Here is a 24194-nt window from a genome sequence, read left to right on the forward strand (position 1 = left end):
ACCTACCATAATCAAGTGGGCTTCATCCCAGGGATGCAGGGATGGTTTAACATATGCAAGTCAATAATTGTAACACATCACATAAACAGAATTAAAAACATGATTGGCCTGTAAGGACGCGGATCCTGCCCCGCCAGGTGGAAGAGAGCTCAAGCTAAGGGTGATCAGCCTATGACCTAGACCTCTAGACAAAATAAAGCAGGGAAAATTTGCTAGAATCAAGAATGATGGATCCATGCTCAGTTGGAGTCCAGCTTTGTACTACAAATGAGTGCCATAAAACATACTATACTCGTCACACAGGTTTTAAGACTTTGCAAGAATTGTCATCAAATGATATGCTTTTACTTCAACTTAGAACTGGAATGACACTTTCTGGGAACAATACAATTTGCTTTCATCATGTAAAAATTTACATTGACAGATTTGAGGATTTACAGAAGTCATGTTGTGACCCATTTAACATACACAAAAAACTAGCAAAAAAGAATTTGCATGTAATTGACTTAGATGATGCCACTTTTCTGAGTGCAAAATTCGGAAGACAGCTTGTACCTGGTTGGAAGCTTTGTCCAAAATGCGCACAGATAATCAACAGAAGTGTGGGTGTTGATACTGAAGACCGCCAGAGAAGGAAACCTGAGTCAGATGGAAGAATTGAGAAAGCTTTGAGATCATTACAATTTACAAATCCAGGAAGGCAAACTGAATTTGCTCTAGAAACTGGTAAAAGAGAGAAAAGAAGGCTTATAAAAAATGCAACCGCTGGTTCAGACAGGTGATACCAGCGAAGAGTAAGGTCTATGTTAGCCAGGGGCTCCTGATTTTTAGTGGGATGGACCTCTGTGACTGACTTGATGAAGATTGCTTAGGATGTTTCCATGCTTGTCCTGCCTATGGTTCTACCAAATGTGGAGCTGAATGCCACTGTGACCGCAAGTGGCTGTATGAGCAAATTGAAATTGAAGGAGGCGAAATAACTCATAATAAACACTCTGGATAACCTGTGGTATCAAACTATGGGGCCTTTGAAGGTCTTTATTTCTAAAATTCTGTTACTCTAAGATGCATTTTAAGCTTGATTGTCAAATGACAGAGATTTTGAAACCACCTCAATGTGCAGTAATTTTTCATCTTCGATGCTTTAAAATTCACTATTTGATATAAATTTAGATAGGCTATTTCTCAGTAGTCAGTGTTAAGCCTGTCTGGATCAGTATAAACAAGTAGAGGGTGCAGGAAGTCCTCACTTTGCATGGTTCCCATGGGCACAAATTTCAATGACCTAGATTTAAACACCACCAGTTTCCTTACCAGGAAGGAAAGGAAACTGGTGATGTTTAAATCTAAGTTAAAATTTTAGTTAGCACAGTATAACTATGAGTAATTACATGAGGTACAAACTTCTCTGCTAGTTCTTCAGTTTACAGATCACTAAGTAAATAACAGATATGCTTCATGATCAGTGACCAGTCATGTTACTTCTTTCAAATTCTTCCAGTGGTTGATCCCTGTGCATCTGTTACTCAGTTCACTCACAGCAGAGCACGTAGTTATGCTGTCTTTTTGTCATCCACTTGACATTTTATAAAAGGGAACAATTAGCCAACAAAGATCAAAGTGCAGCAAAGCAATGAAAAATAGTAATAACACTGGAAGTGAAATTTGAATCAAACATAAATTGATTTGTAGAAGTCACTGATCATGGGAATGTTGTTCTTGCTGCTATGCATTCATAGGAGCTTAGTGAAGGCAAACTTATCAGTACATGTAAGAAAAGTGGTTGCAGTAAAGATAAATGTGTCCCGGCCAGGTGCAGTGGCTCACACCTATAATCCATGAACCGAGGATTACAGACGGGCCACGTAATTGGGAGGCTGAGGTGGACAAATCACAAGGTCAGGAGTTGGAGACCAGCATGGCCAACATGGTGAAACTCCATCTCTACTAAAAATACAAAAAATTAGCTTGCCATAGTGGCATATGCCTGTAATCCCATCTACTCGGGAGGCTGAGGCAGGAGATTCACTTGAACCTAGGAGGCAGAGGTTGCAGTGAGCCGAGATCGTGCCACTGCACTCCAGCAACAGGAAAGAAAAAATGTCCCAGAGGAAGGGAAAAATGCATTAAAGAATATTTAATGTTAGCTGGGCGCGGTGGCTCACGCCTATAATCCCAGCACTTTGGGAGGCCAAGGAGGGTGGATCACAAGGTCAAGAGATCAAGACCATCCTAGTCAACAAGGTGAAACCCCGTCTCTACTAACAATACAAAAAATAGCGGGGTGTGGTGGTGCATGCCTGTAGTCCCAGCTACTCAGGAGGCTGAGGCAGGAGAATTACTTGAACCCAGGAGGCGGAGGTTGTGGTGAGCCGAGATCGTGCCATTGCACTCCAGTCTGGGTAACAACAGCGAAACTTCGTCTCAAAAAAAAAAAAGAATATTTAATGTGAATACAGAAATATTTCAAAAGCACAAGCAATAAAAGCTGGGAAGCTGACCGAAACTTAAAAAGGTGGTATGACAGTTTGTCATGAATAGAAAAGATGCTTACTCAGTACCATAAGTTACTTGGCAGAAGAAAAGGCAAGCCCTATTCAAACTACTTAGTTTCTACAATGAAATAAAACAGTTTAATTCTATTTCTAATGTTTTAAATTACAGTGTACTATATAAATAGTATTAAACTTTTTTGCATTTTTTTCCTACATTTACAAGTGATCTTAAGAGTTTTTAATATTTTAGCAGAATTTTAAAGGTCATGGAACAGTCATTTTCCCCATTGATATTAAGACTGTTTTGCATGGCCATTTTTATGGTCCCACAATACTGTGCAAAATGAGGACTGCTTGTACCTGGGAACAATGCCTGCTTCAGGGAAGACTGATTTGACAGAACTGACTAGTTGAGTGTTAAACTATTTTGGAAATAATCTACATATCTAAGTGCTGAAATATATTTCTCTTCTCCCCAGTTATTCAAATAAAAATGTTTTAATACCAAAAAAATATGATTATCTCAGTAGATGCAGAAAAAGCATTTGATGAAATCTAGCATGACTTTGTGATAAAGACTCTCAACAAACTAGATATAGAAGGAGACTTGCCTCAAAATAATAAAAGCCATATATAATAAACACACAGTCAACATCATACTGAATGGGGAAAAGTTGATGAAAGTATTCCTCCTGAGAAGTGGAACAAGAAAAAGATGCCCACTTTCACCATTTATTTTTAATCCATTAGGAAGTCCTAGCCAGAGCAGTCAGGCAAGAGAAAGAAGTAATGGACAGCTAAGTTGGAAAAGAGGAACTCAAACAATCTGTTCACTGGTTATATGGTCATATACCTAGAAGACCCTAAAGACTCCTCCAGAAGACTCCTAGATTTGGGAGGCCGAGGTGGGTGGATCACGAGGTCAAGAGCTCGAGACCATCCTGGTCAACATGGTGAAACCCCGTCTCTACTAAAAATACAAAAATTACCTGGGCATGGTGGCGCGTGCCTGTAATCCCAGCTACTAGGAGGCTGAGGCAGGAGAATTGCCTGAACCCAGGAGGCGGAGGTTGCAGTGAGCCGAGATCGCGCCATTGCACTCCAGCCTGGGTAACCAGAGCAAAACTCCGTCTCAAAAAATAAAAATAAAAATAAACAAATTTTGTAAAATCCCAGGTTACAAAATCAGTGTATGCAAATCAGTAGCACTGCTATAGACTAACAACCACCAAGCTAAGAATCACATCAAGAACTCAATCTCTTTTAAAAACAGCTGCAAAAAATATAAAATACCTAGAAATATATTTAAGGAGGTGAAAAATCTCTATGAGGAGAACTGTAAAACAATGCTGAAGGAAATCATAGATGATACAGACAAAGGAAACACACCCCATGCTCATGGATTGGAAGAATCAATACTGTGAAAAGTCCTATCAAAATGCCAGCATAATTTTTGACAAAATTAGGAAAAACAATTCTATAATTTATATGGAACCAAAAAAGATCCTGACTAGCCAAAGCAATCCTAAGTAAAAAGGACAAACCTGAGGCATCACATTACCAGACTTCAAATTATACTACCAGGCTATAGTTACCAAAACAGCATAGTACTGGTATAAAAGTAGGAACATAGACTAATGGAACAGAATAGAGAGCACAGAAATAAAGCCAAATATTTACAACCAACAGATCTCTGACAAAACATACAAAAACATACATTGTGGAAAGGATACCTGATTTAATAAATGGTTCTGGGAAAACTGGTTAGCCACATGTAGAAGAATGAAACTAGATCTCAGTCTCTTACCATGTACAAAAATCAACTCAAGATGGATCAAGACTTAAATCTAAGACCTGAAACCATAAAAATTCTAGAAGATAACCTTGGAAAAACTCTTTGACGATTGGCCTTGGCAAAGAATTCATGACTAAAACCCCAGATGCAAATGCAACAAAAACAAATAAATGGGACCTAATCAAACTAAAAAGCTTCTGCACCGCAAAAGAAATAATCATCAGAGTAAACAGATAACCTACAGAATGGGGGATATATTTGTAAACTCTGCATCCATCAGAGGACTAGTATCATAATCTACAAGGAACTCAAACAGATCAGCAAGAAAACTACTAACCCCATCAAAAAGTGAACAAATGACGTGATAAGACATTTCTCAGAAGATATACAAATGTCCAACAAACATGAAAAAAATGCTCAACATTACTAATCATCAGGGAAATGCAAATTAAAACCACAATTGTATACTATCTTGCTCTGACAAGAATAGTCAAAAAAATAGATGTTGGCATAGATACGGTGAAAAGAGAAGGATGTGCTTCTAAGTATTTGGCTTATACACTGCTGGTAGGAATGCAAATTAGTACAGTCTCTATGGAAAACAGTATGGAGATTGCTTAATAAACTAAAAATAGGTCTACCATTTGATTCAGCAGTCCCACTGCTGGATATCTACTCAAAAGAAAAGAAGTAATTATATGAAAAAGACACATGCACACATGTTTATTGAAGCACAGTTTACAGTTACAAAGATACAGAACCAACCTAACTGCCCATTGATCAATGAGTGGTTAAAGAAAAAGTGGTGTATATACACCATGGAAAAGTACTCAGTCATAAAAAGAATAAAATAATGTCTTTTGCAGCAATGTGGTTGGAGCTGGAGGTCATTATTCTAAGTGAAGTAACTCAGGAATGGAAGACTAAATACTATATGTTCTCATTTGTAAGTGAGAGCTGAGCTGTGAGTACACAAAGGCATACAACAAAGTTGTAAAATGGACTCTGGAGACTCAGAAGGGGGAGGGTGTGAATGGAGTGAGGGATAAAAAACTACATATTGGGGATGGTGTACATTGCTTGGGTGATGGGTGCACCAAAATCTCAGAATTCACCACTATATAATGTATCCATGTAACCAAAAACCACTTGTACCTCAAAATTATAACTAAATATATTTTAATGGGTTTTTTAAATTAACATGAAATTGTTATACTTACTGCGTACAACATGTTTTGAAATACATACACACACAACCCCTTCCAGAATGGTTAAATCAAGCTTATTAACATATACATTACCTCATATAGTTGTCATTTGGTGGTGAGAGCACTTAAAATCTACTCTTTGAATTTTTCAAGAATACAATGTATTGTTATTTATTATAGTCACCATGTTGTACAATAGATCTCTGGAACTTATTCTTCCTATCTAACTGAAATTTGTAACCTTTGATCAACATTTCCCCAACTCCTCCCTCCTCACTGTCCCACCCCCTGGTAACCACCATAATATCCAGCCATAAAAAAGAGGTAAATCCTGTCATTTGCAACCACATGGATGAATCTGGAGAACATTATCTTAAGTGAATAAACCAGACACAGAAAGACAAATACTGTATGATCTCACTCATATGTGGCATCTAAAAAAGCTGATCTCATGGTCTCTACCTATAAGGAGCTCTTTGTTTAGTGGGAAAAAGCTGGTATTGTAAGTAAGTATGATAAGTAAGTTAAATATAAACCATGGGATGTAGCTGTGGGTAGACTGAACCAGAAACGTAATGAAATGGTGGTGAGAATTGTTACTGCTCCTTCTTCAGGGCCATGGATACGGGCCTTTTCCATTATGACTCTCTGCTACATCATTTAGCTATTCTTCTTACCATGTATTTTTTTTAGAGATGGTGTCTTGCCCAGGCTGTGTCTCGAACTCCAGGGATCAAGCTATCCTCCCACTTCAGCCTCCCAAAATGCTGGGATTACAGGTATAAGCCACCATGCCCAGTCATTTTGCCATTCCTTACATGAAAATATCTGGTGGCTATGCTCCAGATATCTCAGAAATGAAGTCTGGAGAGATGAAAAATACATTTTATTGTGTACTAAAGACTTTAAGCCATATGGGTTAGTTAAAATCTACTGATAGCTGTAATGTTTTAGATTGTTATTTGACTACCATAGGATAAATTGTGATTATTTGGAATCTGTCTGAGAAATTCCAGTATTCTTAATGCAAATTGACTCTGTATTAGTTCATTCTCATGCCACTATAAGGAAATACCCAAGACAGAGTAATTTATAAAGAAAAGAGGCTTAATTGACCACAGTTTCCACATGGCTGGGGAGGCCTTGGGAAACTTACAATCATGGCAGAAGGCACTTCTTCCTTCACAGGGCAGCAGGAGAGAGAATGATGCAAGCAGGGGAAATGCCAGAGACTTATAAAACCATCAGATCTCGTGAGGCTCATTCACTATTACGAGAACAGCATGGGAGAAACTGCTCCCATGATCAAATTACCTCTACTTGGTCCCACCTTTGACATGTGATTATGGGATTACAATTTTTTTTTTTTTTTGAGACGAAGTTTCGCTGTTGTTACCCAGACTGGAGTGCAATGGCACAATCTCGGCTCACCGCAACCTCCGCTTCCTGGGTTCAGGCAATTCTCCTGCGTCAGCCTCCCGAGTAGCTGGGACTACAGGCGCGTACCACCATGCCCAGCTAATTTTTGTATTTTTAGTAGAGACGGGGTTTCACCTTGTTGACCAGGAGGGTCTCGATCTCTTGACCTCGTGAGCCACCACGCCCGGTCAGGATTACAATTTAAGATGAGATTTTGGGTGGGGTCACAGCCAAACCATATCAGTCTCCAACTAATCTGACCTGAAATTAGCCATTTGTCTGTCCCCTTGCAGCTATCTTATTTTTTAGAGACACGAAAAGAAAATTTCTATGATAGCCATGAAATGAGGCTGAAATCACCTCGGCCTACTAATCTAGAATTATAGCAAGGGGTCATTGTTAAATTTGCCTTGCCAGCACTTGGGCTTAATGGAACTGTAAATACAGTAGTATATGGAGACTAAGCCTTGACTAATCTATTAGTTAGAGAGTTGTACTCCAGAAGATCATCTCATTGTTCTTTCATTAGCTGGGAAATCCCATTTGTGATCAATTCCTCATTGTGAGCAAGGAAATATTTGCTCAGAATCTCCTAAGCCTGGTTGCCACCTGACTAACTGGTCTTCATTCCTTGTCTGCCTTCCTCCTCCTCTTCCTGGTTACTTACATTTCAGTGTGCTACTTTCTCTTGTTCCATCTTACAGAGTTCATTTTCCATTTTAGTTTCTGCCATTTCCTTGCCTAGAATAATCGCCAATCTTCTGTAGTTGTAACCCCTAAAACTTGAGATTGTATTATATGTACTGCATAGGAGCTAAGTTTTTTACCCTGGCATTTGAGTCAAAACTCTAAGCATTATATCCTTAAACAGAGGCTTCTACTAGTTTGATACTTTCACTACCTTTTTACCAAGTAGACTGAGAATTCTCCTCACTTGAGTATGACTTTTGTACACTTCTTCTCTATTACCTATATTAGCCTAGTGCATCCAAGAAGATAGCTGAAAGTTCAAAATCTATTTTGGGCACAGACAACTATATCAGTGATGCATATGGAATCTCCTTGACATATCATAAGATAAATAACAAAATAAAACATTTAATGTGTACTTTTCATTCTTGTTAGAGGCAGGATCTCCCTCTGTCACTCAGTCTGAAATATAGTGGCATGATCAAGCTCACTGTAGCCTCCAACTCCTGCGCTCGAGCAATTCTTCCACCTCAGCCTCATATGTAGCTAGGACTACAGGTGTGTGCCACCATGTCCAGCTACATTAAAAAATATTTTTTTTTGTAGAGGCAGGATCTTGCTATGTTGAGCAGGCTGGTCTTGAACTCCTGGCCTCAGATAAGCCTCCCACCTCAGCCTCTCAAAGTGCTGGGATTACAGGCATGAACCACTACACCCAGCCTAATATGTACTTTTGTGTTGTTTTTATTTTTCATTTATTTATTTATTTTTCATTCAGCTTTCTCAGATTGAAAATGTGTACTTTTGATATGTCAGGCATCAGATAGGTGCTTCACATTTATCATCTCATTTAGTCCTATTAGTATATACAGTAGGTTTTACTACCCCATTTTATTCATGAAGAAACTAAAGCCAAGAAATGAAAAGTGACTTGTCCTATGTCACTTAACAACTTAGTCACAGAGTCCAATCTTGAATAGCTAAAATTTCCTGAGCATTTTTAATTATTAGAAATTGTTCTAAAAGTTTTTGTATGCCTTAACTTATTAATCCTCCCAATAACCTTATGAGTAGGTATTATTATCATTTCCATCTTACAGATAAATAAAATGAGTCTCAGAGAGGTTAAGTTACCTTCTCAAGGCTAAGAAATCTTGCTTTCTAGCCCCTACTTCCTTTTCTTCTCCTGGTGAAAATCCTATTTTCCTTTTTCCTTCTTTCTTCACAGCAGGCTTGCCATCAAAGAGCCAAAACAAGGTGAAGGTTAATTCTGCCCCCACTTTGGAGTCTCAATCTGTCTTCACCAACTCAGGCTCTGAAGTAGAAGACTAAGATTTGAGCCCTGGCATCATGACTCAATTGTCTATGTTCTTAACCACTATGGGAGCTTGCTATATTTTTAAACTTTAAGTCTACTGCACATTTTACAACACCAGGTTGTCTCACTTCAATATATCTGGCCCTTTTAGCTCAATTATTTCACCATGCCCAGGCCAGCTTTCAGCACAGGTCCTTTGAAACCAGTTTTTCACTCAAGAGGCTGTAGACTCAACCCTCAGTTCCTAATGGAGAATGAATTTTCCACAGTCACTAGTGGCTAGAAGTAGGTGTTTGTCCCTTGAGTTCCATAGCTAGGACCTCCAACTAAACCATTTCCTAGACTCTCATTTCTCAACTAATTCCCAATCTTCTGTCATTCTAACCTCTCACCCATAATTCACATTTTGTAATTCTTGTTTCAGCCAAACAGGCGTAAGCTTTGAATTAACAAGCAATGGGGAAAACACTTAGTCACCCAGTCTTCCTTCACAGTATTTACATGTTCCAGGGAATCTTGAATTACTCTTTATTATGTAGTCTGAAAACTTTCTTCCTGCCTTCAAGAACTCAAACAAGACTGGTTACTCTCTTTCCTTAAAGCCTGCCCTTTTTTTCTCTCTCTCAGACATTTAGTTTATTCTCTTAGTTGTGCAAAGTGATGTTTTAACCACTTTTCTCATCATTCCTTCTTTTCTTTTATCATAGGCCTCTTAGGATCTCTGGCTTTCTAGCCCCCAATTCCTCTTCTGGTGAAAATCCCACTTTCCTTTCTCCTTTCTTCATGGCAAGTCTGTCTTCAAAGAGCCAGAATAAGGTGATGGTTAATTTGCCCCTACTTTGGAGTCTCAATCTGTCTTCAGCAACTCATGAGCTGAACCTTGGGATTTATGGCTTTACTTTACTCTTTAACTTAAAGAGGGAGATACGTGTTCAGTATTCAGTTGTTGTGTAGAGCCTGGACCCCAGGTATTCCTCAGAACGAGTGAGAGAATGGCCTGTTGCACCCAGGTAAGTTGCTGGCAGAGCCTGTTAAACCCTTGTTAGGTTAAAAAATAATCAGTGATATTTGCAATTAAATTTAATAAGAAATGTGAAATCCAATAAGAAAATACTATAACTTTATCAAGAGTTACAAAATAATATTTTTAAACAAATGGAGAGGTTATACTGGTCTGAAGGGATAAATGGCATGGGAGAAAGTGATTTTATTCATCAATCGATTAATACATTGAGTATGAACATAGCCTGTCCAGGGACTGGAGAATCTCAACACTAGTAGAAATCTCAATACTTCTCTGGTGCCCTGCCTTAATCAGGTAGCTTTCTGTGCCGCCCTCCCCCTCCCTGAGAAAGTCCCTGCAAAAAAGGCATAGGCTATATAGCAGCTCTAAATCCTAGATGTGACTAAATTATCTGAGCTATGTATATTCCACTGCTTTGGTGAAGCTAAGCTGCAATGATTAGCAGTTCTTTTATCACACGCCACTAACAAATCAAAATAAAGCTCCATTCTATCATTGCCAACTCACATAAGTATAAAACTTCTCCCATCTTTATTCAGCTAGTAATTATCCTAGTGACCGTTCATTCTAATAATCACAAGTATAAAATATAACAAGAAAGAAATGTCCTACTCTAGTAAAACAAACTACAAGCTGCATAGCTGTGTTGTAAGCATAGTCCAGACAAGACTCATAGCCATTTGTTTATGTATTGCTGGTAAGCTGACTATATAGACATGATCATCATGCACAAAGGAGTGGCTTCCCAGGAGGACACCAACAGCTGTCTCTGTCTCTCTCACAGGAATATAGCATGTTACCAGATAGAAGACTAATATTGCAAAAATATCAACTCCATCCAAATTACTGTGTATAATCTAAATCTGTTTACTCTGAAATCCTTGGGTAAACCTAGCTGAACATCCCAGTTTTACCTTGGTCACAATTTGTACAAATGGTAATCACAAAGGAAAAAACCTCTAGTAGATACAGAAAAGAGAAAGATAGGAATCAAACATATCACTACAAAAAGTCATCAAATCACAAAGGAAGACAACAAGAGAGGAATAAGAGAACTGCAGAACACTCAGAAAACAGTTAACAAAGTGGCAATAGTGAATACTTACCTATCTGTAATTACTTTAAATGTAAATAGATTGAATTGTCCCATGAAAAGACTGACTAGAGTGGTTGAATGAATAAAAGATCTAACAATATGCTACCTACAAGAGAGTCACTTTAGCTTTAAGGAACATATATAGACCAAAAGTGAAGGGATGGGAAAAGATATTCTGTGCAAATGGTAACCAAAAGAGGGCAAGGGTGGCTATACTTGTGTCAGGCAAACCTGTCATAAAAGACAGAAAGGTCATCATTTAATGATAAAGAGGACATTTCATCAATAGTATATAACACCAATGAATATAAATGCACCCAACAACAGAGCACTTAAATATATAAGGCATAGCTTAACAGAACTGAAGGGAGAAATAGACAGCAGTACAGTAATAGTAGAGAACCTCAGTAATCCACTTTCAACAATAGAATCATTCAGAAAGAAATTCGAGGAAACAGTGGACTTGAATAACACTATAACCAAATGGACCTAACAGATATATACAGAACATTTGTATTGCATTTTAGGTTTTGGGGTACATGTGAAGAACATGCAAGATTGTTGCATAGGTACACACATGGCTAAAAAACAAGCCGGGCATAGTGGCTTATGCCTGCAATCCCAGCACTTTGCGAGGCTGAGACAGGCAGATCATGAGATCAGGAGTTTGAGATCAGCCTGGCCAATATCTACTAAAATGCATCTCTACTAAAAATGCAAAAATTAGCTGAGTGTGGTGGCACATGCCTATAATCCCAGCTACCCAGGAGACTGAGGCAGGAGGATCACTTGAACCGGGATGCAAAGGCTGTGGTGAGCTGAGATTACGCCACTGCACTCCAGCCTGGGCAGCAGAGCAAAACTCCATCTCAAAAACAAAACAAAACAAAATAAAAACAAAATCTCCCAATAAACAAAAGCCCAGTACCAGATGGCTTCACTGGTGAATTCTGTCAAAAATTTTAAAAAGAATTAACACTAGTGCATCTTAAACTCTTCCTAAAATTGAAAAAGAGACAACACTTTCAAACTCATTTTATGATGCCAGAATTACTCTGATACAAAAGCCAAAGACACTACAAGAGAAGAAAATTATTGGCCAATACTTCTGATAGATGCAAAAATCCTCAACAAAATACTAGCGAATAAATCCAGTATCACAGTAAAACAATCGTATATTGTGACCAAGCAGGAGTTATCCATAGAATACAAAGATCACGTAACATACGCAAATCAGTCAGTGTGATATACCACATTAACAGAGTGAAGGATAAAAACTTCATTATTATCTCAATAGATACAGAAAAAGCATGTGGTTGATTTTCGACAAGGACATTATAACTATTCATTGGGAAAAGAATAGTCTTTTCAACACATGGTGCTGGTAGAACTGAATATACACATACAAAAATATAAAAATTAAAATGGACCCTTACTTTACACCATACGGAAGAATTAATGCAAAATAGATTAAAGACTTAAATGTAAGAGTTAAAACTATAAAACTCTTTTCAATTTTATTTATTTATTTACTTTTGGAGACAGGTTCTTCTCACTCTGCTGCCCAGACTGGAGACAGTGGTACAATCACGGTTCACTGGGCAGTCTCGATCCTGGCCTCAAGTGGTCATCCCACCTCAGCCTCCTGAATAGCTGGGATCACAGGGTGCACCATCATGCCTGACTAATTTTTTTAGTTTTTGTAGAGATACAGTCTCACTATGTTGCCCAGGTTGGTCTTGATCTCCTGGGCTCAAGCAGTCCTCCTGCCTCAACCTCCCAAAGTGCAGGGATTGCAGGTGTGAGCCACTGCATTACAGGTGTGAGTACAGGGATTACAGGTTATAAAACTCTTAGAAAAAGAAATAGGAATAAATTCTAATAACCTTGGATTAGCAATGGTTTTTTTAACTGTGACACCAAAAACACAAGGGACCAAAGAAAAAACAAATAGGACTTCATCAAAATTAACAACTTTGGTGCTTCAAAGCAAACTATCAAGAAAATGAAAAGACAACTCAGAATGGTACAAAATATTTGCAAATCATATATTTGATAGGGGCCTTCTACCCAGAATATAAAGAACTCTTACAGTTCAGTGATAAAGAGACAAATAACCCAATTTTAAAATGGTCAATAACATGGACTTGTTTCTCAGAAAAAAAAAAAGGTCAGTAACATAAACAGGGGAACAATAGATATTATGGACTACTAGATGGGGAGGGGCTTAGGGTGCAGTATACCTGTGCCACAGACCTGCACATGTATGTGAAACAAAAGTTGAAATTTTTAAAAAATGGTCAAAGACTCTGAATAGACATTTCTTCAAAAAAAAAAAATACAAATAGCTAATAAGCACATCATCATTAGTCATGAGGGAAATGCTAATCAAAACCACAATGAGATACTACTTCACAGCCTTTAAAATTGCTAAAGTAAAAAGCATGGGCAATAACAAGTGCTAGAGAGAATGTGGAGAAATTGGGACACTCATACATTTGAGGAGGGAATGTAAAATAGTACAGATACTGTGGAAAACTGGCACTTCCTCAAAAAAATTGAACATAAAGTTAACATTTGACCTATTGATTCTACTCCTAGGTATATACTAAAGAGGAATGAAAATGTGTTCACACAAAAACTTGTATATGAATGTTCATAGCTGTATTCTTCACGGTAGCCAAAAGGTGGAAACAAAGCAAATGTTCATCATGGAGGAATAGAGAAATAAAATGTGGTACATCCAAACATCGATGTATTGTTCAGACATAAAAAGGAATGAAATACTGATACATACTACAACATGAATGAGCCTTGGAAACATTTTTCTAAGTGAAAGAAGCTAGTTTCAAAAGACCACGTATTTTATCTATTTATGTAAAATGTCCAGAAAAGACAAATCCACAGAGACAGAGAATAGATTAGTATCCACTGGGGACTCAGAGGAGAGGTAGGAATTGAGAGTACAGGTATGAGGTGTCTTTGAGGGATGATGACTATGTTCTGGAATTAATGATGTTGCTTGCATAACCTTGAATATACTAAAAGCCAATCAACTGTACACTTTCAGAGGTTAATTTTTATATTATATGAATCATAGCTCAAAAAAACACTTGAACAATTGCAGGATTTGGTTTCTAGGACCTGGAGCCAGAGACTCCTCTTGGAGGACAGAATCAGGTAGTTCAAGATCAGAGTAGGAGTCTGTAGCCTAGGATATAATTTTTGAGGGCCAAGGGAGGAAGTTTCTTTTTAATCTTGGAAGCCCTGGGGTAAGGAGAATCTTAGAGGGCAAGAAGAACTTTAAAGTAGATATTCAGTACAACTCAGTGGCAGAGGGGTTGCTATGGCCCACTCTCTGAGGGGGCAAATTCTACGAAGACATCACCTAGGAATTACTAGAAGCATTAAGGGTAGAAGGCTTAGTAGTGGTGTCAGCCTTCAGGCTAATATCTAGATTGCTTGGTATAATATACAGGCTTAAGAGAACTGGGAAGCACTTAATCCATATCATCTAAATAATTAAGGCATCTTCTCCAGGAATACCTCTGTGTCCTACTTTCCCTGACTTCCATCCCCTCTTCTGTGCACCTCCAACTTGTATTTCTGCCCTAACATTAGATTGAAATTTTATATTTGTCTTTCCTACTAGGAATAGGAATACCAAGATTGTCAGGGATGATGTTTTCCTCATCTCATAACCCTAGGACCTAGCACAGGGCCTGAACCTACCAAGAACTCAGTAAATGCTTGCTGAACCAAGGAAGAACCAGATATTACAGGAATATTTCATTCAGGATAGAAAGATCTATTGCTTATATATACATATGTATACATACATACATATATATATATGTTTTCATAACATGGTAACAGGCTCACTATTTGTAATAGTTTGTTGTAACAAACACCTCTGTGTTTTGATGTGATGATTTTTTCAAGTAGTTGTCAGGCTTACTAATACTACACTTAAGTCCTTGAAGTCAGAGACTTTCTTACTCATCATTTTATCCCTCCACAGCATTTAGTATGCTGGCTTCTGTGCAATAGATAATCAATCATGATGTATTAATTTAAATTTAGTTAAGCATGTTTAGGACAAGCTGGCTTGGAAAAGAGCCTCAGATATATTAAAACAATGTGCTAAAATTGACTTATGAGGGAAGGCTGGGTTTCCGTTGCTTGGCAGTAAAACTGGTGCAGACCATCTTTTTGTCCGTGGAGATAAAATCTAGGAAGTACTAGAAGCATTGATGGTGGAGAACTCCTCAGTAGTTACTTGTCTTGTTGCCTCCAGAAAGCTTGAATTGGGTGTTTTTATTTTTATTGTTCCTTGATTCTTTTGTCTGTGATTAAAGAGACAAAAATCCCATGTTTAAATAGATATCTTCAGCAAGAAAGTGTGGGGATATAGTGAGGTCTACACTAGCAGCCAGCATCCCAGTCTGATCTACGGAGGGGCATCCTTCTCATCATTTATCTCATCTTTTTTCAGAACATGAGAGATACCTACAAGCCAACAACAACAAATTCAACAGTAGTTTTGGATATCCGGTGAGTGTCATGCCTCTGGCTGTTTCAGAAGGGTGCCGGTATTCTCCTGTAATATTCTTCTTTGTTGGAGGAGCATGAAATTCTTTGTAGTTGTGGATCCTATAACCCAGATTCTATTACACTTTCTCTCAGGCTCCTATACAATGAGTGGTGCAATGAAAGCTCAGAAACCAAAGTTAATCCAGTGACCTAAGCTAGGGAATGTCTCAGATTTCAGGTTTATATATAACTCCCAGAAAATAAATACTGTAGCTTTTTCTTACAGAAATGAAAGCATAGTTCTATAATTTTCTTTTTTCATTTAGACATTTATCTATGACAACACATATAGATATCCCTCATTCATTTAATAGTGACATTATTTTCCATTATGTTGATAACCCTTATTTAGTCAGTCTCCTATTGATGAACATTTTAATGTCTCCAGTGTTTTGCTATGATAAATGCTGTTGAATGAACACCATTATACATATATTTTGTCACATTTGTGTAACTGTATCTTATGAAAGTTTCCTAAAAGTAAATTGGCTTTGCCAAAAGAATACCACACTAAAAATTAAAATTTGTCAGCGGCCAGATTGCCCCCAAAAAGAATTCTATCTGTTTACGTTTCTACTTAAATTAGAGACTGCCCATTTCTCCACGTTCCTGTCAAACTGGTTATCGTCAATCTTTTTCATCTTTGTCAGCTCTTAGATGAAAATGACATTCATGTTAATTAGCCTTTTCTATTTCTTTTTCTGGAAAATACCTATTGATGACCTTTGCCCACTTTCTATTGGATTGTCCATTTTTCACTTATTCCTGTATCTCTGACTAAGTAATTCATGAAAAGACATATTGAAAAGTTATGCTTCAGTACTCCATCCTCGTCCTTATCTGCTCCCCTGAGGGAACCACTGTTAGTTTTTTTGTGTGTATTAAGCAATGTTTCTTTTACAAATAAAGCAAATACAAATATATATTCTTACTTTTCTATTTTTACACTATTCTGAACCTTAAAGTATCCTGGAGATGTTTTCATTATGATTTTGTAATAGTGTTTTCCTTTTTCAGCTATAATATGTAGTATTTTCTCTGCAGATTTAACATATTTTATTTAACCAGTTCCTTTTAAATGGACATTTGGGTTGTTTTTAATCTTCTCTGATCATAAGCAATTATTTTATACATATATAAGTAATTAGATATACATATACATAGCTATAATCATATTAAAAATATATATAGTCATATGTTTGTGGTCTCAGTGGGCTGTTTATGATTTCTGAGTGAGAGTGTTATATTAGTATATTCTCACACCACTATAAATAACTACCCAAGACTGGGTAATTTATGAAAAAAAGAGGTTTAATTGACTCACAGTTCCTTAGGCTTAACTGGAAGCATGACTGGGAGGCCTCAGGAAACTTACAATCATGATGGAAGGTGAAGGGTAAGCAAGTACCTTCTTCACGTGGTGGCAGGAAAGAGAGAGAAAATGAGGGGGATTCCACACTTTTAAACCATCAGATCTCACGAGAACTCCCTCACTATCACAAGAATAGCATGGGGCATCTAATTACCTCCCACCAGGTTCCTCCCCAACATTGGGAATTACAATTCAACATGATATTTGGGTGGGGACACAGAGCCAAACCATATCAAGTAGTTTGGATATTATAATGTCCAAGATATGACTATGAGAGCAGGTTTTTCTCTTCTCTATCTTCTAAACCTGCTTAAGAAGGAGTGAGGAAAGTAAATCTAGGTTTTGGCATCAGACAGATCTGAGTTTGAATATAGCTCAGCCCCTACTAACCTTAATGTCTTAGGCAAGTTTGTTAACTTCTCTAATCTTCAGTTCTTTCATCTGTAAAATGGGCACAATAATATTCACCTTGCATGGTGATCATAGGAGTTAAGTATGGTTCCGAAAATGTTAGTTCTGTTTCTCCAAGAAACTATTAGTCCTTGGGAAAAGGATATCTCATTTATCTCTGCATACACAGTTTCTATCACAATGTTACACACACAGCCAACATTTAATAAATGTATATTGAATATTTAATGAGTGAATGGACAGATTTCATAATTCTGATATATTTAACACCATTTCATTTCCCTGGTCCTGAGCATTGCTCATTTTCCTATTTCTCTAACTTCCTCAACTATGACTCCTTGTCCTCTTCCCTACTCCTAACTACTGATTCTCATTATATCCTTTGTCTTTTATTCTCTTCTCTTTCCCCAGTTAACCTTCAGTCCCATAACACTGCCCAAAGAAAAAAATAACCAAACCAAAATTCACCACCTCTATCAGGTTTAAATTTTATCACCTCTGCCTAAAGGACTAAACTCTAAGGAAGTTCACAGTTAAGGAGATGTTCTTAGGATAATGCTTATCTTATCCTAAGAATTTTGGTTTGGTTATAAGTGCCCTTATAACCACTATGGTGTTATTAACTTTAGTGTTTTTAAAAGCTAATTGTATGGCCAGCATAGAGCTGGCTTTTTGATCGCTAACTTGATGAGTAATTGCTTCTAAGAGACGAGAAACAAATTTCTGATATGGTTCATTAGGTCTTTGGCGAATTTTAGATAGCTCTTCTGTTTTAGCTACTTGAGATAGAAGTTGATGCTATGCTTTTAGAGCTAATGTATTAATTTGTAACAAAGCTTCATTAGAAAGGGCAATTTGATTTTGTAAAGTTTCAAAAGCACTTTTGCTTACAAGCATATCTAAAGTAACTTGGCTACTGGCACGCTGATTGAGCTCAGACTGATTGAAAGCAGCCTCATCATAAGGCTTTCTATAACAGAAAATCTCTACTAGAAAGACAAGCTCTAGTTAGTCTTATCCATTCAGCCGGTGGCAAGGCAGCTGTTGAAAAATTTTCTAAAATAGACAAAGTGTAAGGTGTTATTGGACCATAATGCGTGGCGGCTTCTTTAAGATCTTTCAGGAACTTAGGAGGGATAGCTTCATAATGACAGGTAACATTGCCTGCATTATCAGTAACTTCTATAAGAGGATATAATGACGCGCTATCAGCGTCGACAAAATCTTTATACATGGACATCATGGCTTGTGTTAAGGGGGAAATGGGAGCAGTGGGGGTGGATCTAATAACTAAAGAATTAGAAGGTACAGAAGACGGTGCTTGAGCAACAGGAAAGCAGTGTTGTTGCAAGGTGAGTGCTTTAGAGCAAAGAGAAAGTAAGTCTCTGATTTGATCAGAGAGGTCTGAGGGAAGGGTAAGAGTTACTGGCTTATGATCACGGCAAGGGGTGTTAGGTGGGGAGACGTACCTGTCGGGCTCTTTTAAAACAGCCTCTATCACAAGTTGGCAACTATCCATGAGTGAATGTCTAGAAGAAGAATGGTTAATACCACACTCCATTTGATCGAGAGGATCAAGTTCAGAAGCAGGAGGGGAGAAAGCAGCAGCAGGGGAAGAAATAGCATTGTGAGAGCAAGGGCAAGCAGGTTCCGCTTGAGAGGAGCAGACACTGTCTTTAAGTTTAGACTAAACAGAAAGTAAATCCTCGGTTTGAGGTAAAGCTTTATTATGAGAGGCATATTGTTCAATTTTCTCACTAATTTCATCCCATGCAGTTTCCCCCAATATTCTTCCTTCTGGAACCTATGGGTAAATTTCACGAATAATGTGCAATTTCACAAATTCCTCCACAGTTTTTAGCTTAATATCATGTCCATGTGACTTAATCATTTTTTGCAATAATTGTATAAACAAGTTACACTTCTTAGATTCTATATGCCCCATATTTTACTCTAGATGAAACTGAGAAATTCTGTTTACTTTGACTTGTATGTACAACAAAGAGAGAAAAAATTTGATTAATATTATACAAAATCAAAAGTAGAGAGCTTACTTACGAGAAAAGCTAAACTTACTGCTGCAGCCTCACCTTAATAACTTGAGTGTCACTGTGATTCTTCGTGTCTAGGGCCCCACGTTGGGTGCCAGATGTGGGGGTCCGGCACATCTGCCAGGGGGCTTCCGACCAGCGGAGAGCCTCAGCCCCACTCAAGTGTTCTTAACCTGGAAGAGGGAGTGCGCGGAAGAAAAGATAGATAGAGAGCAGGGTCTGGAGGACTGCTAGGCAATGCTGGAGCAAGAAGTGCCAAGACGCAAGTTTATTTGTGCAAACTACAGGTTATATACCTTTCAGTGTTTGAGGAGTGATGTACATTCCATTGTATCTTGAAATAAAATCAAGAACAAAAATCACAAGAAAAGGGGTACAGAAAGTATGACTCTTAATCAAAGGGTGTACAGCAAAGGGACAATAAAGCTTGCAAAAAGGGGATCATAAATCTAAACGTGTTTTTTTAAAATCAGTTAAGCAAGCAAGTAAGATTGTTAACAAGGTATAGCTGGACCTTTCTAAATGTCATTCTAATCTTGCCTATTCATATAGGATCATATGCAAACAATATGATTGAGTTAGCAGAGGTAAATGAAGTCATACAGTTATTGTGCAGAGAAGGAACTAAGAGGCACACAATGTCTACCCATACAATGTCTCATTAGACCACAAGGCCTGAGCTCAGCCATTCTGCCGCAAATGTCAGAGGCAAAGATTGATGTTCATAAAATCAGTGCAACCAGACTTCCTCCTCTCCCCCAGCTCAACAGCCTCTAGGAGAGGAGAAACGTGTATGGGCTCAAGCTCAAGATGGCGAGGGTTCTGTCAAGGGCCCTTCGCAGGAGCGATCCCCACAGTTTTACATTTAAGAGCAGAACAAAACACTCTAGTTGCAAAGTTAGTAAAGAAATGCCTGGAAGGGGAATTCAAGATGGCGCGGTAAGAACAACTCAGGATCGCCGCTCTCAGTGAACGCTCAGAGGGTGAGTCAAAGCCACATTTCCAGATGGATCTTTGTTGCCCGCAGAACGGGGAAATTCCCAGGTGTAGGACAGACACGGGACACAAGCGCAGCTGTTTTGGCTGTTACGGCCGCTTCAGCCGGCACCGCAGTGCAGCGGCACTCTGCAAGAATCCACACAAAACACACTGGCCCGGGTGCCCTGCTAAACCAGCAATCTGAGATTTGGGAGGGCAGATTAGCATATCCTTCTGATTAAACGGGACTTGGACAGTGAGCCAGACCAGGAGATTCCTGGGAAGTGGCGTTTGAGCCAGCGCAGTGGCTCGCTGCATGGGAAATCACACAGATCCCGGTGCCCTAACAGCAGGTGACCGAAACACCTGGGAGAGAGCCATCCGTTCAACTTAAAAAAAAAAAAGGTGCTCTCAGGCAGGGAGCCAGGCGAGCAGGCTCAGTGGGTTTCACCCCCACAGGGACAAACAAAACGGCAATTCGAAACGCTCTGCATGGAGAGTTTCACTGCAGGCACAGCTGAACCCAGGATGGTGCAGCTCAGTGGAGGAGGGGCGTCCACCATTACCGAGGCAATCCGCCCCTACTGAGGTACACTCCCATTGCTCATGCAGCCTGCCGTTGCCAAGGCAACCCGCCATAACAGAGAGACTCCGCTGCAGGGCAGATCCCGTGGCAGCAGGGCAGAGCCCACAGCAACAGGGCGGACCCCACATCAGCAGGGTGGAGCCTCGGCAGGCAAACAGTGACTAGACAGCCTCCTAGCTGGGCAGGATAGTGCAAAGGACACTCATAAAGAAAGCCCCAACTCCCCGAGACAGAGCATCTGAGGAAAAAAAGGGGTTTTAAGAGTTCTGCTGCAGCAGACATAAAAGTAGCAGCCTAACAGCCCTGAATGAACAACGGAGCTCACAGCTCAGCACTTGAGCTCCTATAAAGTACAGACCTTCTCCTCAAGCAGCTCCCTGACCCCTATATATCCAGAGTCACGTCAAAAAGGACTGATCACTGACATTAGGCGGGCATCATTCTGGGACAAATATAGCAGAAGAAGAAACTGATAGCATGCCTCACTGTTCTGCAGCTGCTACAGGTGTACCCCAGACAAGCAGGGCCTGGAGTGGACCTCAGCAGTCATACAGCAGAGGGGCTAGACTGGTAGAAGGAAACCAAGTAACAGAAATACCTCATCATCAACAATCTGGGCGTCCACTCAGAGACCCAATCGAAAAGTCAGCAACTACTCAGACGACAGGTGGATAAATCCACCAAGATGGGAAGAAACCAGTGCAAAAAGGAGGAAAACACCCGAAACCAGAACACCTCACCTCCTACAAAGGACCAAAACTCCTCACCAGCAAGGGAACAAAGCTGGATGGAGAAAGACTGTGACGAAATGACAGAATCAGACTTCAGAAGGTGGGTAATGAGAAACTTCTGTGAGCTAAAAGAACATGTTCTAAATCAATGCAAAGAAACGAAGAACCTTGAAAAAAGATTTGAAAAAAGATTGGAGGAAATGATAACAAGAATGGATAACTTAGAGAGGAATATGAATGAATTGAAGGAGCTGAAAAACACAACATGAGAACTCCGCAAAGCATACACAAGTTTCAACAGCCGAATTGACCAAGCAGAAGAAAGAATATCAGAAGTCGAAGATCAACTCAATGAAATAAAATGAGAAACCAAGATTAGAGATAAAAAGGCAAAAAGGAATGAAAAAATTCTCCAAGAAATGGGGGACTATGTGAAGAGACCTAACCTACGTTTGATAGGTGTACCACAAGGGGATGAAGAGAACGAATTCAAGCTGGAAAGTATTCTTCAGGATATTATCCAGGAAAATTTCCCCAACCTAGCAAGGCAGGCCAACACTCAAATCCAGGAAATACAGATAACACCACAAAGATACTCCGCAAGAAGAGCAACCCCTAGGCACATAATCGTCAGATTCACCAGGGTTGAAATGAAGGAGAAAATACTAAGGGCAGCCAGAGAGAAAGGTCGGGTCACCCACAAAGGGAAGCCCATCAGACTCACAGCAGATCTCTCGGCAGAAACTCTACAAGCCAGAAGAGAGCGGGGGCCAATATTCAACATCCTTAAAGAAAAGAACTTTCAACCCAGAATTTCATATCCAGCCAAACTGAGCTTCAGAAGTGAAGGAAAAATAAAATCCTTTGCGAACAAGCAAGTACTCAGAGATTTTGTCACCACCAGGCCTGCTTTACAAGAGCTCCTGAAAGAGGCACTACACATAGAAAGGAACAACCAGTACCAGCCATTCCAAAAACACACTAAATGCTAAAGAGCATCAACAAAATGAAGAATCTTCATTAACTAATGAGCAAAACAGCCAGCTAGCATCAAAATGGCAGTATCAAATTCACACGTAACAATATTAACCCTAAATGTAAATGGGCTAAATGCACCAATCAAAAGACACAGACTGGAAAATTGGATAAAAAAACAAAACCCATCAGTGTGCTGTATCCAGGAAAGCCATCTCACATGCAAGGATACACAAAGGCTCGAAATAAAGGGATGGAGGAATATTTACCAAGCAAATGGAGAGCAAAAAAAGCAGGAGTTGCAATTCTCATCTCTGATAAAATAGACTTTAAAGCAACAAAGATCAAAAGAGACAAAGAAGAACATTACATAATGGTAAAAGGATCGATACAACAAGAAGAGCTAACGATCCTAAATATATATGGACCCAATACAGGAGCACCCAGATATATAAGGCAAGTTCTTAATGACTTACAAAGAGACTTAGACTCTCACAAAATAATAGTGGGAGACTTTAACACTCCACTGTCAATATTAGACAGATCAACCAGACAGAAAATTAACAAGGATATCCAGGGCTTGAACTCAGACCTGGAACAAGCAAACCTGATAGACATTTACAGAACTCTCCACCCCAAATCCACAGAATATACATTCTTCTCAGCACCACATCACACCTACTCTAAAATTGACCACATAATTGGAAGTAAAGCACTCCTCAGCAAATGCAAAACAACAGAAATCATAACAAACAGTCTCGCAGACCATAGTGCAATCAAGTTACAACTCAGAATTCAGAAACTAACCCAGAATCGCACAGCTTCATGGAAACTGAACAACTGGCTCTTGAATGTTGACTGGATAAACAGTGAAATGAAGGCAGAAATAAAGAAGTTCTTCAAAACCAACGAGAATGAAGACACAACATACCAGAATCTCTAGGACACATTTAAAGCGGTCTCTAGAGGAAAATATATAGCAATAAGTGCCCATATGAGAAGAGTGGAGAAATCCAAAATTGACACCCTATTGTCAAAATTGAAAGAGCTAGAGGAGCAAGATCAAAAAAACTCAAAACCTAGCAGAAGACAAGAAATAACTAAGATCAGAGCAGAAATGAAGGAGATAGAGACATGAAAAACCCTTCAAAAAATCAATAAATCCAAGAGCTGGTGTTTTGAAAAGATCAACAAAATAGACAGACCACTAGCCAGACTGATAAAAAAGAAAAGAGAGAATAACAAATAGATACAATAAAAAACGATAAAGGGGAAATCACCACAGATTCCAGAGAAATTCAAACCATCATCAGAGAATATTACAAACAACTCTATGCACATAAACTAGTAAACCTGGAAGAAATGGATAAATTCCTGGACACCTGTGTCCTCCCAAGCCTAAACCAGGAAGAAGCCGAAACTATGAATAGACCAATAACAAGGTCTGAAGTC

General features: G+C 38.9%; 1 protein-coding gene and 1 pseudogene across 1 annotated transcript in view; both read left to right on the forward strand.

The window, feature by feature from the left end:
* Positions 1-202: 202 nt before the first annotated feature.
* Positions 203-1135, forward strand: LOC144582462 (ARL14 effector protein pseudogene; annotated as a pseudogene).
* A 17379-nt stretch (positions 1136-18514) lies between these two features.
* LOC100402529 (phospholipid-transporting ATPase FetA-like) overlaps positions 18515-24194 on the forward strand; it is an 89192-nt gene continuing 83512 nt past the window's right edge. The window contains 1 exon segment of the mRNA XM_035251397.3: positions 18515-18575. Coding sequence (XP_035107288.3) covers positions 18515-18575 — 61 coding nt within the window.

Source organism: Callithrix jacchus, chromosome 1, assembly GCF_049354715.1.
Source record: "Callithrix jacchus isolate 240 chromosome 1, calJac240_pri, whole genome shotgun sequence".
Lineage (NCBI taxonomy): Eukaryota > Metazoa > Chordata > Mammalia > Primates > Cebidae > Callithrix > Callithrix jacchus.